Genomic DNA, 17,517 nt, shown 5'->3' with positions numbered 1-17,517 from the left:
GCCGGGTCACTCATGGTTCGCAAATCAAATGTATGACAAAAAAAAAAAGAACTTTCTGAGTTTCTCTTCAAAATGCAATATGTATGACATCTGTACAATGCTTAGTTTTTGTGCAATAAATAATGGAAAGTATTCCCAGACTTAATATACACCCTGTATCTAGGTACTTACGTGCATATAGGGTGTTTCACAATTCATGTTACACACTTCTAAAGGTTGTTGGTGTGACTTAGTAGATCACGATTAACATAGGAACCCATGTCCAGACACTTCATCCAATGGCACTACATAGTGTCAAAGTTAAATGTGCTCGCGCCTGTTACTGTTTGTATATGTAGGTTGATTCCCTTATGGTGTTACAAACTTTCAAGGATGATGGGGGAAAGGCCTTCTACCAGAAACAAATGAGCTGAAAGCTATAAGTGAAAATTATTTTGATACCTCTGGCCATGAAATACATGTACTGGTACTTTCACATCAGCCCACATGCTGCTGCAAAGTGAAAATCTCATTCTATGTACCGGTACTGTTGTTGCTAAGATTTTAGGGTAGGCAACTTACAGAGGGGGTGTATTGACCAAAAAAAAGTGAAAAATAGCCAGTAAATATGGGCTCTAAAATGCATACCTTAAGAAGTTTGAACACTTGTTCGACAGAGAAGATGCATTTCACACTAGTGAAGATGAACAGGTGCTCATAGCTCCTTAGGTACGCATTTTAGAGCCCATGTTTACTAGACATTTGTTTTGTTTTCATCCATACTAACACTTCTGAAAGTTGCATACCCTACATTCTTAACAGCAACAGTACCGGTACATGTTTTCCGCTGTCAGAGGTGTCAGAATGATTTTCCCTTGTAATTGTTGACTCATTTGTTTCCGAACCAGGGACCCTGATCTCAAATTAATACATTTATCAGTCCCCATCGTCCTTGAAATTTAGTAACATCATCATGCAACCACCTTGTATTTACATATATTTGCAGGTGCCAGCACCTATAAATTTGATGCTCTGTAACATTGTCGAATGGCGTTTAAAGACTGGGTTCCAATGTAAAAGTTGATCTACTAACATGAACTGTGAAACATCATATAGAAAGTATGTGGCATATGCAGACACTTATGCTTCTCAATATCCTCCTTACCTTGCAGAGCATCTCAGTTCATAAGGCTTCCTGTGCAAATTATTAGTCTTGTACTGATGTTGAGCCATGTGGGACTAAATTGTTCCCTGTAATGAGTTGTGTGGTGCGTTAAAGCCCAGGCTTAACAGTGGTCTTTTGATGGGCCTGGAGATGTTGCTGAACAACACCCAGTTCAGTTTCCTCGATATTGTTCATTCGCGAACGCATTCACCTGGGTAGCAAAATGTTCGGAGCTCCATCATGCTGTTACCACAAGTGATCTACGATTCCCTTATCTTTGACCTGTGGTGATAATGTGGTCCAGATAAAATTTCCATCCTCTATAGATATTGTCACGACATCCTGGCCCGTATTGTAACATGAGCCAGGTTCCCACAATTCTTGCACACAATGGAGATTTTCTGTAGAAAACCAAGGTCCTCTTGTGTTAACTGCAATGTTGCACAAATTCATCAGGAAATACCTCTCTCAAGTGAGATGGGGTAATTGAAAATTGATAGAGTAATGGTATTTTCTCATGTCCTCTAATCAGCCTGTCTTTGACACTGCCTGAAACAAAAGTCAAGTTGTGTTGTTTTACAATGGGGGGTCTTGCCAAAGAAAGGATACTAATAAAATGACTTTTTATTTCCCCAGTTTTACGAAGTCAACAGGGTATGGAGACTTCTTAGACACACTGTACAGTTCATCAGAATTTTGAGAGCAGATATAGATTTGTGAACCTTCAACATTGCAGCGTGTCAGCAGTCGTTGGTTAATATATTAAAAAACTAGAACTCGCCTCGACTGCGAAAAAAGCACCTAGTGTTTACCTAGGTTTCGGTGTAGATAACTATTTAGTCACGACCCATGTATAAACTTTCACGTATTAGTATGCGCATGCGCATTCAAGTAACTTCCCTTGTCTTGTACATGTGCATAGGTAGCGGGTCGAGCGTGTAAGTGACCGACCATTTGTAGCTGCAGTGTATGGCGGGTCGTGGCCCATCGAATATAAGCCGGTGTGAGGTGGAGGTTACACCATTGAGTTAAGTAGCGGTTTAGACTTTGTACATGTGTACTGTTTTTTAGTTGATAAATGTATAGCCATGGTATTCTTTTAATCATTGACAAAGGTCTTCTTAGGCATTTGTGGGTTTTATTGTTCTGAAGAAGGTGTAGTTATCTACGCTGAAACCTAGGTTAACACTAGGTGCTTTTTTCGCAGTTGAGGCGGGTTTCTAGTTTTTTAATATATAGATTTGTATGAGACACATCACTGTTGGAAGATTATGTTGCCAGTGGTTGCTATTTTTGCCAAATATTGAGGCACTCGTGCTGTGGTCTCTTCTTTCTGACTGTGTGATCTTCTCCTTCCTAATGGTGCAGACAGCTAGTTTTGGTTATTACATATCTATGACTGCTCTGCGACTCTCACTGAAGTGTTTGGGAGAGGGTGTGTAGAACCACTTTGACTGTTTCTGTGCTATTCCACTCTCGAAAAGCATGTGGGAAAAATGAATATCTAAATTAGTCTGTACAAGCTCTGATCTCAGTTATTTTAGCACATCAGTTGGGAGTCGAGAAAATATTTGGTGATGCAAACTTGGTGAAAAGATCTCTCCGCAGCAAGAAAACTTCTATTTTACCACCATATCAACTCGCTTATTGTATTCGTGTCACTCTCTTCCCTGTTTCGTGACTGTACAAAATGAGATGCTCATCTTTGAACTTTAGTAATATGCTCTGCCATTCCTATGTGCTAAGGATAATACTCCACAAGATGTCAAACATATGTTTCTGTGGTACTCAATCATACATGAAATTGGAGTCTTTTCACTTTTGTCTCTGGAATGTCTTTGAACTTTTCGCAAATGGCATAAACGTGTCTGGTCAACCTCCCCCACCTCTCTTCTCTCTCTCTCTCTCTCTCTCTCTCTCTCTCTCTCTCTCTCTCTCTCTCTCACACACACACACACACACACACAGGAGATAACAGTCCTCAGATGCCTACCCAATTTTCACGAATTGTCTGTCGTATTACTGTCAGCTGCAGTGTCTCTCCCGTTTGATCTTCCTCACTGTTGCCCTACTGTCACTGAGGACCACACCACATCTTTATGCAAGCTGCACTGTCAGCTCACTCGGTGATGGGTGGTTGTACAACCATTTGTGCACCAGTCCTACGACAGCGGAGAAGAATTACATTGAAATGTTAAACTGGCGATATTGTGGCACACTGCATCAGCAGTAGCAACAGTCGTGGTCAAATTAAATCAAATAGAAATAGATACTTTTTGTATTAAATACTCATTTATTGTTATTTATGGTAAATATTGAGGCTGCTGTCAGATAAAACATATCATTTTCAAGATGTTTTGCCAGCATCTTTACCTGAAGAGGAGGGGAGTGGGGTGTACATCATCATACTCCAGGCTGTTGCTTGTAATTGAGGGGGGGGGGGAGGAGATAAGTTTGCTTTTGTAGGGAGGGGCTCATGAATTTGCTATTCCTTCCAATGCTGGTTAATTATTATGGACTACTAGTTGCAAGTCTGCAGGTGTGCTTGACCTTGCACCACAGAAAAGATTGCAATCTTGTTTTCAATTTGTTTTGTTTTACTTTTCTATCTTCGCTACAAATGCTACTCACTTGAATACACATTGTGGTTCTGTGCTTGTGTGAATCAGTCATTTAAAAATGCATGAAATCAAAATTTGTAGCATGTATTACCAAGTATTGGAAAATTGACTGTTTTTAAAATGAGAGCTGCAAGCCATCGCGGTGTGGATCAGATGAGATTCCAGATGTAAGGCACATGAATGTGAAGCCCCTCTAAAGTGTCCTACACACGTACCAACCAACCAACCATACACACGTTCCGAACAATGTCACTCAGCGAATGCAGTGCTGCTGTGTTCGTGAATTGTTAATAGGAAGTGCAATGTGATTTGGTTCGACAAGATGCCGTTGAACCAAAAACTGAGAATTTCAGGGGCTGTTTTGAAGGTTGAAATACCAAGAAAAGCAGATAGAAAGGTTTGGGCACAGAAGTGTCTTATGAAAAGGAAGAAATTCAACCACTTTCTTTTACCGAAGGAGCTGGTAGAGGATGATTTTCTAATTTGTCTTGGAATGGATGAAGCATGCTTTTCAGAACTGTTGGATGTAATGAAACAGAGTCATAATATGTCTCAGACATTGACAACAGATTTGTGTGCTATTCATTGTGATCAGATTGCCCTACAATGTTTCTGCTGTAGAAAAGTGCATACCTCCTTCAATTGTCTGCTGTATTCCGTTCACATACTATCTAATTTATGCCACAGAGTCAGAGATGTGTCATCTGGATGGAACTGTTCAAAGATTTGCAACAAGGAATTCAATGCTGCATTCTTGCTTGCCTGTTACTATACTCCTCACAGTTAATATCCTAAATGGCATCTGCTGCCTCTGTACTTCCCAATAATTATGTCATTCTAAGGTGAAAATCTTCAGATTCCGTGTTGTTTGACCTTCCACTGTTGTGTGAGTATATTTCCCATGCATAGACAGCTGACGAACACCAGTCAGGCAGTTAATTCAACAGCACTATACACAGCAAAATTTGTAGGCTGAAATGTTGGAAGGGGTAGGGTGAAGTGGCGGGGTTGTAAGCTGTCGGGAGGTCATACCCAACGAACCACCAGATTTGAAAAGTTGATCAGTCTCTTGGCCAACAGTGCTACACAAGTCCAATTTGTTGTTTGGTCAGACTCCATAGGTTTCATGTTCGATGTTCGGCGTGCCGTTGGATTTCGATACTCTTTCGTATTGATAACTTTTGGGGTTATTAAAAACAAAGATTCCAAGACTTACCAAGCGGGAAAGCGCCGGCAGACAGGCACATGAACAAAACACACAAACACACACACAGAATTGCTAGCTTTCGCAACCGATGGTTGCTTCTTCAGGAAGGAGAGGGAAAGACGAAAGGATGTCTGCTTGTGTCTGTGTATGTGCGGATGGATATGTGTGTGTGTGTGCGAGTGTACATCTGTCCTTTTTTTCCCCCAAGGGAAGTCTTTCCGCTCCCGGGATTGGAATGGCTCCTTACCCTCTCCCTTAAAACCCACATCCTTTCGTCTTTCCCTCTCCTTCCTGAAGAAGCAACCATCGGTTGCGAAAGCTAGCAATTCTGTGTGTGTGTTTGTGTGTTTTGTTCATGTGCCTGTCTGCCGGCACTTTCCCGCTTGGTAAGTCTTGGAATCTTTGTTTTTAATATATTTTTCCCATGTGGAAGTTTCTTTCTATTTTATTTACATAACTTTTGGGGTTGATAGAGATGTGACTTTCTCATATGTTCCCAGTATTGTGTTGTTTTGCAATTTTAGATCGGTGTGTGAGATTATTGACTAATATGAACATAGTTATTTTTGAAGTTCTCAGGCATCTCGTGTCTACAACTTAGTTAGATTTTGACTGAAAACAGTCTTTGGATGGCACTATTGTCATTGCCTAAAGGTGATGTGCAGAATTTACTACACATCTTAAATTTTTCGAAGTGACACTTTTAGGGTACCTTTCTTATTGCAGTTTCAATGTGATAACCCAGTTTGGCACTTGAGATCCACAATAACTCTTACTGTTCTGCCAGTGTCACAGTTTTCGTTAGAATGATGGTACGTTCAGTAGTGGAGCGAAGTGTCGGCCAGGAGGGCGAGGAGAGAAAGTTGGAGGGTGGGGAGGGGGTAAGCGTGCCAAATGTAGATGGAGACAGTAAGTTAGTTCAACAGTAAGTAAGTTTAACTGAATGTAAATAACAGTAATGACACAGAGGTGGAGACATCCACATGGGATGAACTATTGTGAAGAGCATCATTAAACCTGTCTTAGGACTGTAGACTGAACTCACCTCTGCTGGAGCTCCCATTTCCCCACAGTTAGAAAATCCACAGAAAATGATGTACAGCCTGCTCAGACTCACACTACTCCTCAACTGCACCCCCTTCTGAACACTGTACAGAGATTGGAGAGAATGTGAAGCTCTGCACCATTTGCGTGCTGAAGAAATACTCTCTCTCCTGCTGCATAACACCATGCGCTTTTAGTCTAAGGCAACCCACTTGTTGGTGCCCCAATCTCTGGGTAATGAAGAAATTTGTAACTACACCTGTAGTCACGATGTCTTATGATTGCCTTTTGGTTCTACTTCAATGTATCATCCAGGCTATTGAAGCTGCTATTAAAGCATGCAGTGGTAGACCAGTGAAATTCATCTATCACTAGACAGTCTTCTGTGCACCTGAAGACAATGCTCTGTTCCAGTAACTTGTTGTTACACTTGAACTGTTCTGAGTAATCCCTTTGGGTGAGCTTGTGTTCCAATTCTGTCACATCTGAACTTGACATAGTTCCACGTTGTATGCAGGAACGTTATCTGCAGACACTGTCGGGGTCATCTCTGACACACCAGGTAATCAGTCTTGTGCATGGTGAGCTTGTTATTTATTGACTTGCTTTGTGAAGTGCATGACTGAATTCTCATTGAGTCTGCATTGACAATAATGAAGTAGTTTTCGTCTTGTGTTTACAATCCCTTTTTAGTTTTGTTGCTGTCACATTGTGAATATGTGTATCAAAATAGCAGATAAAAGATTTTTTATATAGCTTAAGCTATAGGAGGAGCCTTTGCATGCAATTTGTCCACTGTTTTCTGCATGTGAAAAGACTGTGACTAAATTTGTGAACATGTTGCCCTGTCAGTTTTTGTTTTTAAACTGTGGCTGTAAAATTGTAATGGCATTTCTATATCCGCAAAAGAACTTCTTTAATTAATTAGTAATAATAGTTACGGTATGTCAAATCATTTTCTATATTATTAGAAAGAGGAGTTTGAAAATGCTAAATGGAATCAATTAGTTTTTCTTGAAAGTTCTACCGTTGGTTAAAATACACCGATGAGCCAAAGCATTGATCAACTGCTTAACAGCTTACTGGTCTGCCTTTGTGATGCAACATGGCAGCATTAGTGCATGGAACACATTCAACAAATCAGTATCTGTGCTTGTGCCATGCAGAACCCATAAGTTACGGGCCAGTGCTTTGTGGGAGTGGAACCTGTGCCTGAAAGTGCCCCTGATGAGTGGCAAATTTGGTAGTAGAGTCATTGACACAGGTTAAGTATCATGCTCCTCTGCCTACCAAAACATAATTCCTACCTTGTGATACAGACAGTTATCCTGTAGGAAGCTGCTGCCACCTTTGGGTAAGACATTGAGCTCAAAGGGATGTGGTTGGCCAACAATAATGTTTGTGTAGCCCGCAGATGTCATGGTGCAGTCAGTTACTACTAAACATCTTGTGGAAGCCCTGGTGGATGTCCCTACAGCATACTACTAGCCCTACTGATTTGCACCTATGTCACTGTGTATGTTTTGAGGAGTGTTTTGCACGGATGATAGCATATCCAGACACAACCATTGACCTGGTGTAATGAGAAACCCGTTTCATCTGACTGGGCAACAAGTTTCAATTGATTTGTGGCCCAATCTTGACAATCCCATACCCACTGCAGTCCTAGGGAATGATGTTGTCGAGTCGGCTTGGGAATGCATTGGGAGTCGTCTACTGCAGGACCCCACATTCGACAATGTGCGCTGAAACACTCGTGGCTGCACTGGCACCGTACTCTGTCATCGGATCTGCCACAAATCACTGCCTATCCTGCTTTCCTGAGCAGATGAGCCTCCAGCTTTCACATTCTGTGATAAGGGATGGATGTCTGACACCTTGTCTGTTACGGTTTCACAATTTCTGAGATGAGATGCTCGTTCTCATGTTGTGGGCCTTAACAATCTGCCCGCTGCAAAAGTCACTCGTACCACTGTATTTCCCCATTTGTGGCCTGTGTTATTGCTAGAACTGTTCGTATCTCGTCTTCTTACATACTATTCTTACCATGTTGTGTGTCCACAGCACCACCAGGTGGCATTCTATCTTTTGGTGGGCAGCAGTCGTAATGTTTTGTTTGGCCAGTGTTGAACTAACACATTGGTATGAGCACCTTATGTCTGGAGATGCTCTTTTGACTTAAAAGGAGAGGTCGCCAGCAGTGGGATGAACTGTTTGAAATCCTCTATACAATAATGGAGGCTAAGATCCCAGGAATCTTGTCCTGGTGTGACTTTGTTTCTGAGTAATCAAAGGGAAAAAATTTCAGAATGTTTTGTGATGCTCTTCAGCTTTAAAAAGGAACATTTAACAGACTGGTTGTACAACATAACAGTGCAAGAGGTTGCGTGTTCAAATCTTGTCACATGCTCTGAAATTTTTTATTTTTAGATCTTTATTGAAATGCCTTTTGTCATTCTTTTTATTCCACTAACTGAGTTGAATGTAATTTTTTGTATCTGTTCCTTTATCACATCATCACATCAAATTGCTCTCATTTTTTTTTCTACGTATCGTTCATTTTCCACAGAATCTTTGTGTGTATGAATTTAAGTATTTTCATTTATCAATCATAATGTTTAAACATTTGAAACTGCCAATGTATCAGTTAAAAAACCAAAGATGAAATGATCTACACAACTGGCCATTAAAATTGCTACACCAAGAAGAAATGCAGATGATAAACGGGTATTCATTGGACAAATATATTATACTAGAACTGACATGTGACTACATTTTCACGCACTTTGGGTGCATAGATTCTGAGAAATCAGTTCCCAGAACAACAACATCTGGCCGTAATAACGCCCTTGATACGCCTGGGTATTGAGCCAAACAGAGCTTGGATGGCATGTACAGGTACAGCTGCCCATGCAGCTTCAACATGATACCACAGTTCATCAAGAGTAGTGAATGGCGTATTGTGACGAGCCAGTTGCTTGGCCACCATTGACCAGACGTTTTCAATTGGTGAGAGATCTGGAGAATGTGCTGGCCAGGGCGGCAATCGAACATTTTCTGTATCCAGAAAGGCCCGCACAGGACCAGCAACATGTGGTCGTGCATTATCCTACTGAAATGTAGGGTTTCGCAGGGATCGAATGAAAGGTAGAGCCATGGGTCGTAACACATCTGAAATGTAAAGCCCACTGTTCAAAGTGCTATCAATGCATCAAGAGGTGGCCGAGACGTGTAACCAATGGTACCCTATACCATCATGCCCGGTGATACGCCAGTATGCGATGACGAATACACTCTTGCAATGTGCGTTCACCGTGATGTCGCCAAACACGGATGCGACCATCATGATGCTGTGAACAGAACCTGGATTCGTCCGAAAAAATGACATTTTGCCATTCGTGCATCCAGATTTGTCGTTGAGTACACCATCGCAGGTGCTCCTGTCTGTGATGCAGTGTCAAGGGTAACTGCAGCCATGGTCTCCAAGCTGATTGTCAGTGCTGCTGCAAATGTCGTCGAACTGTTTCTGCAGATGGTTGTCGTCTTGCAAACATCCCCTTCTGTTGACTCAGGGATCGAGACGTGGCTGCATGATCCATTACAGCCATTCGGATAAGATGCCTCTCATAAGATGCATCTCAATTGTTAGTGATACGAGGCCGTTGGGATCCAGCACGGCATTTCGTATTAAACTCCTGAACCCACCAATTCCATATTTTGCTAACAGCTGTTGGATCTCGACCAATGCGAGCAGCAATGTCGCGATACGATAAACTGCAATCGCGATAGGCTACAATCCTACCGTTATCATAGTTGGAAACGTGGTGGTACGCATTTCTCCCCCTTACACGAGGCATTACAACAACATTTCACCAAGTAATGCCGGTCAACCGCTGTTTGTGTATGAGAAATCGGTTGGAAACTTTTCTCGTGTCAGCACGTTGTATGTGTTGCCACCGGCACAGACCTTGTGTGAATACTCTGAAAAGCTAATCATTTGCATATCACAGCAACTTCTTCCTGTCGGATAATTTTCGCGTCTATAGCACGTCATCTTCGGGGTGTAGTAATTTTAATGGTTAGTAAGCGTATTTATACTGACTGTGCATAACTGTGAAAAATATATTTTTCATTACAACAAGTACATTTTTTATGCTTAACACCATACCAAATTAAACCATTAATTCTCATTCCACAATGGACAAAGTAATGCAGATGAAGACTTAGACAGAAAAGGAAATAATAAATAAAATGAAATTCAAGCAAATTTAATAACAGAAATAATGAGTACAATATCAAGGGCAAAAATATAGAAGAATAAAATTGAAGAAATTAAATCGAAGTTAATACGTAAAGGTAATTAAAATCGCATGCACAGACATGGCAAGAGGAAAAAAGGATGATAGGAAGAAAAAATGAGAGCAGTTTGAAAAAAGTTGATATGTTGGTTGAAATGATGTGACAAAGGAATATAAATTTTAAAAAATCACATTTGACCCTATTAATTGATTAAAAACAATGCCCAGTCATTTTGATAAAGTTTAAAAAATAAAAATATTCAAATAATTTGGTGATTTTTGAACCCATGTGCAGCCAGTCTGCTTAACATTTCTTTTTCAAAGCTGTAGAGCATCATGCAAAATTTAAAAAAAAAATCATCATCAGTTTCTCAGAATGAGGGTCCATCAGTGTGAATGGTTGCATTACAATATAGATCATTTCAAAATGTTGATCCCAACATTGAGGACATCTCCTTGCTTGTATATATGTAGAAACAAAATTCTCACTGGAAATAGTGTGAGTGATCGTACATAAACAAAGTGTATGGTATGGAGTTGCTGTAGAGATATTTTTTATAGACCAGATAAACACAGAGAATAAGTCAAAGGGTTCCACATAATTTTCTTTAGAGTTGTAAGAACCTAATGTCAACCATCAGAGTCCTTTGTACTTCTCCAGAGGCTATGTATGATCTGATGTTCTGGTATTATGCCAGATATCTAATCTGACCTCCTGAATTCAGTTCCAGAAACATATATTTTATCTGTACTCTTCTTTAAACTTGTTTTCTCTTGCATCAAATATGAATTACGAATCGCTATGAAAAAGTTCTCAAATTCCTTCTTTTATTAACTTATCTGATATTATTATCATCATCATCATCATCCTCATCAGTTATCTGCTATATTAGTAGGGCCTTTGCGTCTCCATTTTCTGCGATCCATTGCTTCCTTCTTAAGGCTGCTGTATGTTGTACCATCCATCATGTCATCCAGTATCTGGAATCTATTCCTTCCTTGCTTCCTTTTCCCTTCTACATAACCGTCTAAAACTGTTTTTATCAGTCCGTCATTCTTTCTTAATATATACCCAATCCAGTTTCTTTTTCTTCTCTTTATTACATCTGGTCCCCCCCCCCCCATGAACCATGAACCTTGCCGTTGGTGCCTCAGCGATACAGATGGCCGTACCGTAGGTGCAACCACAACGGAGGGGTATCTGTTGAAAGGCCAGACAAACGTGTGGTTCCTGAAGAGGGGCAGCAGCCTTTTCAGTAGTTGCAGGGGCAACAGTCTGGATGACTGACTGATCTGGCCTTGCAACATTAACCAAAACGGCCTTGCTGTGCTGGTACTGCGAATGGCTGAAAGCAAGGAGAAACTACAGCCGTAATTTTTCCCGAGGACATGCAGCTTTACTGTATGATTAAATGATGATGACGTCCTCTTGGGTAAAATATTCCGGAGGTAAAATAGTCCCCTATTCGGATCTCCGGGCGGGGACTACTCAAGAGGATGTCGTTATCAGGAGAAAGAAAACTGGCGTTCTACGGATAGGAGCATGGAATGTCAGATCCCTTAATCAGGCAGGTAGGTTAGAAAATTTAAAAAGGGAAATGGATAGGTGAAAGTTAGATATAGTGGGAATTAGTGGAGTTCGATGGCAGGAGGAACAAGACTTCGGGTCAGGTGACTACAGGGTTATAAACACAAAATCAAATAGGGGTAATGCAGGAGTAGGTTTAATAATGAATAGGAAAATAGGAATGCCGGTAAGCTACTACAAACAGCATAGTGAACGCATTATTGTGGCCAAGATAGATACGAAGCCCACACCTACTACAGTAGTACAAGTTTATATGCCAACTAGCTCTGCAGATGACGAAGAAATTGAAGAAATGTACGATGAAATAAAAGAAATTATTCAGATAGTGAAGGGAGACGAAAATTTAATAGTAATGGGTGACTGGAATTCGAGTGTAGGAAAAGGGAGAGAAGGAAACATAGTAGGTGAATATGGATTGGGGCTAAGAAATGAAAGAGGAAGCCGCCTAATAGAATTTTGCACAGAGCACAACTTAATCATAGCTAACACTTGGTTTAAGAATCATGAAAGAAGGCTGTATACATGGAAGAACCCTGGAGATACTAAAAGGTACCAGATAGATTATATAATGGTAAGACAGAGATTTAGGAACCAGGTTTTAAGTTGTAAGACATTTCCAGGGGCAGATGTGGACTCTGATCACAATCTATTGGTTATGACCTGTAGATTAAAACTGAAGAAACTGCAAAAATGTGGGAAATAAGAGATGGGACCTGGATAAACTGAAAGAACCAGAGGTTGTACAGAGTTTCAGGGAGAGCATAAGGGAACAATTGACAGGAATAGGGGAAAGAAATACAGTAGAAGAAGAATGGGTAGCTCTGAGGGATGAAGTAGTGAAGGCAACAGAGGATAAAGTAGGTAAAAAGACGAGGGCTGCTAGAAATCCTTGGGTAACAGAAGAAATATCAAATTTAATTGATGAAAGGAGAAAATATAAAAATGCAGTAAATGAAGCAGGCAAAAAGGAATACAAACGTCTCAAAAATGAGATCGACAGGAAGTGCAAAATGGCTAAGCAGGGATGGCTAGAGGACAAATGTAAGGATGTAGAAGCTTATCTCACTAGGGGTAAGATGGATACTGCCTACAGGAAAATTAAAGAGACCTTTGGAGAGAAGAGAACCACGTGTATGAATATCAAGAGCTCAGATGGCAACCCAGTTCTAAGCAAAGAAGGGAAGGCAGGAAGGTGGAAGGAGTATATAGAAGGTTTATACAAGGGCGATGTACTTGAGGACAATATTATGGAAATGGAAGAGGATGTAGATGAAGACGAAATGGGAGATACGATACTGTGTGAAAAGTTTGACAGAGCACTGAAAGACCTGAGCCGAAACAAGGCCCCCGGAGTAGACAACATTCCACTGGAACTACTGACGGCCTTGGGAGAGCCAGTCCTGACAAAACTCTACCATCTGGTGAGCAAGATGTATGAGACAGGTGAAACACCCTCAGACTTCAAGAAGAATATAATAATTCCAATCCCAAAGAAAGCAGGTGTTGACAGATGTGGAAATTACCGAACTATCAGTTTAATAAGTCACAGCTGCAAAATACTAACGCGAATTCTTTACAGACGAATGGAAAAACTGGTAGATGCGGACCTCGGGGAGGATCAGTTTGGATTCCGTAGAAATGTTGGAACACGTGAGGCAATACTGACCTTACGACTTATCTTAGAAGAAAGATTAAGAAAAGGCAAACCTACGTTTCTAGCATTTGTAGACTTAGAGAAAGCTTTGGACAATGTTGACTGGAATACTGTCTTTCAAATTCTGAAGGTGGCAGGGGTAAAATACGGGGAGCGAAACGCTATTTACAATTTGTACAGAAGCCAGATGGCAGTTATAAAAGTCGAGTGGCATGAAAGGGAAGCAGTGGTTGGGAAAGGAGTGAGACAGGGTTGTAGCCTCTCCCCGATGTTATTCAATCTGTATATTGAGCAAGCAGTAAAGGAAACAAAAGAAAAATTTGGAGTAGGTATTAAAATTCATGGAGAAGAAGTAAAAACTTTGAGGTTCGCCGATGACATTGTAATTCTGTCAGAGGCGGCAAAGGACTTGGAAGAGCAGTTGAACGGAATGGACAGTGTCTTGAAAGGAGGATATAAGATGAACATCAACAAAAGCAAAACAAGGATAATGGAATGTAGTAAAATTAAATCAGGTGATGCTGAGGGAATTAGATTAGGAAATGAGACACTTAAAGTAGTAAAGGAGTTTTGCTATTTAGGAAGTAAAATAACTGATGATGGTCGAAGTAGAGAGGATATAAAATGTAGACTGGCAATGGCAAGGAAAGCGTTTCTGGAGAAGAGAAATTTGTTAACATCGAATATAGATTTATGTATGAGGAAGTCGTTTCTGAAAGTATTTGTTTGGAGTGTAGCCATGTATGGAAGTGAAACATGGACGATAACTAGTTTGGACAAGAAGAGAATAGAAGCTTTCGAAATGTGGTGCTACAGAAGAGTACTGAAGATAAGGTGGATAGATCACGTAACTAATGAGGAGGTATTGAATAGGATTGGGGAGAAGAGAGGTTTGTGGCACAACTTGACCAGAAGAAGGGACTGGTTGGTAGGACATGTTCTGAGGCATCAAGGGATCACAAATTTAGCATTGGAGGGCAGCATGGAGGGTAAAAATTGTAGAGGGAGACCAAGAGATGAGTACACTAAGCAGATTCAGAAGGATGTAGGTTGCAGTAGGTACTGGGAGATGAAGCAGCTTGCACAGGATAGAGTAGCATGGAGAGCTGCATCAAACCAGTCTCAGGACTGAAGACAACAATAACAACATTACATCTGGTATCTGATATATTGAGCCATTACGGAGGTAATATCGAGCAAATATTGCTATCCTGATAGAAGACAGAATAATAATACTTTCTGCAGTATATAATAAGGTAGTACATTTTTTGTAATAAATCATTCTCCATCCAGCTTTCTCAGGGGCCTCAGTATGTCGTCTGTGCTGGCTACCCGACATTTGTGAGCAGCCACCTGTAGTTCTGTTTTCTGGAAGCAGCTCAGACAACAGTAATGAAATCTTGAGGTTGTAGACAAATAAAGTGAACAGCGTAATATTAACTTTAAGCCATTTAAAGTGATTCTTATCCGTCATTTTATGAGCTTAATCCCAAATTAGTCTCATGACATTCCGTTCCCTTGAAAATTCTTTGATTTGATGAGCACAGAGGTCAAGCTGCTGAATAACAAAGCATGTAATATAATAAGAGAAGTGTTGCCTACTGCAGAACACATCTGTGTACGGAGGGCACGAGGCTCAACATATGACCGACACTTTGGTTCTGCGTCTGCACCCACAGTACATAGATCAATGTGAAGTGCATTGCATAGGGCACTTCACACGGAGTGGGAGAAAGAATGAGAGCTAAAATGCCTCAGGGGTTTGCTGTAATTAGTCTTTGAGGTGCTCGTGTGATCAGTATGCTCGATGCTGTAGTATACTCGTATTCCCAACTTTTCACTCGATACTGATTCTCGAAACTTTGCAATGAGGCTTTTGTGGGACAGTTGGCATCTTATCTTTCAATGTCTGGTTTTTCAGCATTTAGTGATGATCTCCTCATCCCAGTCATACCCACTGTGACCATTTGTAGTACCCTTCTTTGTATACATTCAGTATCTGCCAATTAGTCGTAACTGAATACGGTACGGGTCACGATTTGTCAGTATCCTACGAATGGACTGAAATCTGTCACATGCTTTGCCTATGACTCAGCCTGTGTGTTCTATGCATTTCATACCTCTACATATATTTACTCTCCAGTTGTGACCCACTGAGAGTGAGCATTTTGGTGAGTGCACAATTTTCAACTCCAAACATTGAAAACTATCTACCAATTTTCCAACACTTTGAAATGTTAGCTAAATTTGACTGGATATTTGTCCATGTTTTTTCAGATGGTACTTAATTTTATGCTGTCTGACAAAAAAAAGTAAAGCATCCAGAAGGGGAGGAGGAAAGGAAATGTAACTTCACAGATTGAGAGTGTGTGGGATGTTAGTTCAGTGATTACAAAATTCAGTCAAACTGACAAGCTCGGAACTTTGTACCAAACATTTGTTGTCTGTCAGAATAAAACACTGCTAAAAGGCGATACATCATTGAATAAAAACGGCTAGATTCCAGTCCAATACAGTGGATACATCCGTTTCTCCTATCTATACGTGACTGCATACAGACCGAAGAAGCAGACCCATCCACCATATTGGTTTGGAATCTGACTGTTTTTATTCAATGATGTACCGCTTTGTAGCATTGTTATGTTCTGACAAGCAATGAATAGCAGATACAAAGTTCTGAGCTTTAATGTTTTTGTTATATGTGCACCAAAGGGTGTGTCTTTTAGTGCCATGAAACTGGTAGTGATCTAAAAGTAAAGAGCTAAATATAGCTGAAGTGGTTTATTAATACTCAAGACAATTTAAAACTCCTCTGGATGCTATTTGGGATTAAAATCAATGATCTGGATGAGGATTTGGATTGTTGGGATCCTGAAAGTGGTCCTGTTGTCAAATGTAGCACACATAACTGCATTAGTTCGTCCTAAAGCTGATGACTGTAACTCTTAATTCAAAGCGATTACCTTGTGTTTATGTGGCAAGTTCTTGTTCCTATTCTTGTAGCTACATCAGAAGACTGCCTTCAAACCAGTGCGGATGCTCGCAGGTTCAGTGCTCTGATCGGGCCGGAGACCTCTCGGCATGCTGGAGACCCGCGACCTCCGGCCGTCGCGCTCGGTCCCTGGGGTGGGCTCGCCGTCCCTCTCTCTGCGGGCGCTGCGCTCCCTCCCCGCCCGTCCCGGACTGCACCTCCCGTACCGGCAGCAGTGCCACCCCACCGGTTCTCGACACCTCCCGCCCCGGAGTCCGCCCCCGGCACCTTCAGTCTAGAGAACCTCCTGCGTGGTGGAGGCGGCGGAGGTGACGACCGGCCGTACTGCTGCCCCGTCTGCCAGCAGCGCTTCGCCCGCTACAGCCACTATGCCCGTCACCTGTACTTCGCTCACGAGAATGAGGGAAAGCACGTGCGGCCGCCCAGGTGAGTCTGTTGTGTACTGAAAGTAATGCAGTAATTGAAAGTCCGTGCCGGATTACAAATAGCTTATGGAGTAGTGAAGTTAACAACTTGTGAAATTGTTCAGGTGTCTAATTGCTGACAAGCATGTAAATGAAGCTTAAAAATGTTGCTATTTTCAGATGAATCCACCTTTCTGAGGTGAGGGAGTGAAGTGTTGTATTGAATGCCAGTTTGGTTACTTTCAATATATGCTGTTGCAATAGCTCCTCACTTATGTCGTATTCAAATGCTCGCTCAATTGAAGAGCTGTATCCAAAGACTGGAAAGTTGCACAGGTCATACCAGGATTACAGAAAGGCAATAGGAGTAATCCACTAAATTGATGTTGATGTTATGCAGCACGGTTTTGGAATGTAAATTGTCTTCAGAAATTATGAATTACCTCGAAGTGAATGGTCTCTTGGCACACAGTCAACAAGGATTTAGCAAGCATTGTGCTTGTGAGGCATAACGAGCTCTTTTTTTCTGACATGAAGTGTCGAGTGCTATCGATGTGGGATTTCA

At 41.2% G+C, this 17,517-nt stretch overlaps 1 protein-coding gene across 2 annotated transcripts in view; it reads left to right on the top strand.

Annotated features, from left to right (window-relative positions):
• The window catches only part of LOC126291769 (zinc finger protein 316-like), a 147,612-nt gene that overhangs the window by 43,475 nt on the left and 86,620 nt on the right, over positions 1 to 17,517 (top strand). For both annotated transcript variants that reach the window (XM_049985454.1, XM_049985453.1), the window contains one exon: positions 16,603 to 16,974. In XM_049985454.1, the coding sequence (XP_049841411.1) occupies positions 16,603 to 16,974 (372 nt within the window). The remainder of the gene's footprint in view (positions 1 to 16,602; positions 16,975 to 17,517) is intronic.

The sequence above is a fragment of the Schistocerca gregaria genome, chromosome 9, assembly GCF_023897955.1.
Source record: "Schistocerca gregaria isolate iqSchGreg1 chromosome 9, iqSchGreg1.2, whole genome shotgun sequence".
Classification (NCBI taxonomy): Eukaryota; Metazoa; Arthropoda; class Insecta; order Orthoptera; family Acrididae; genus Schistocerca; species Schistocerca gregaria.
This window is presented reverse-complemented; position numbering and strand designations above follow the sequence as displayed.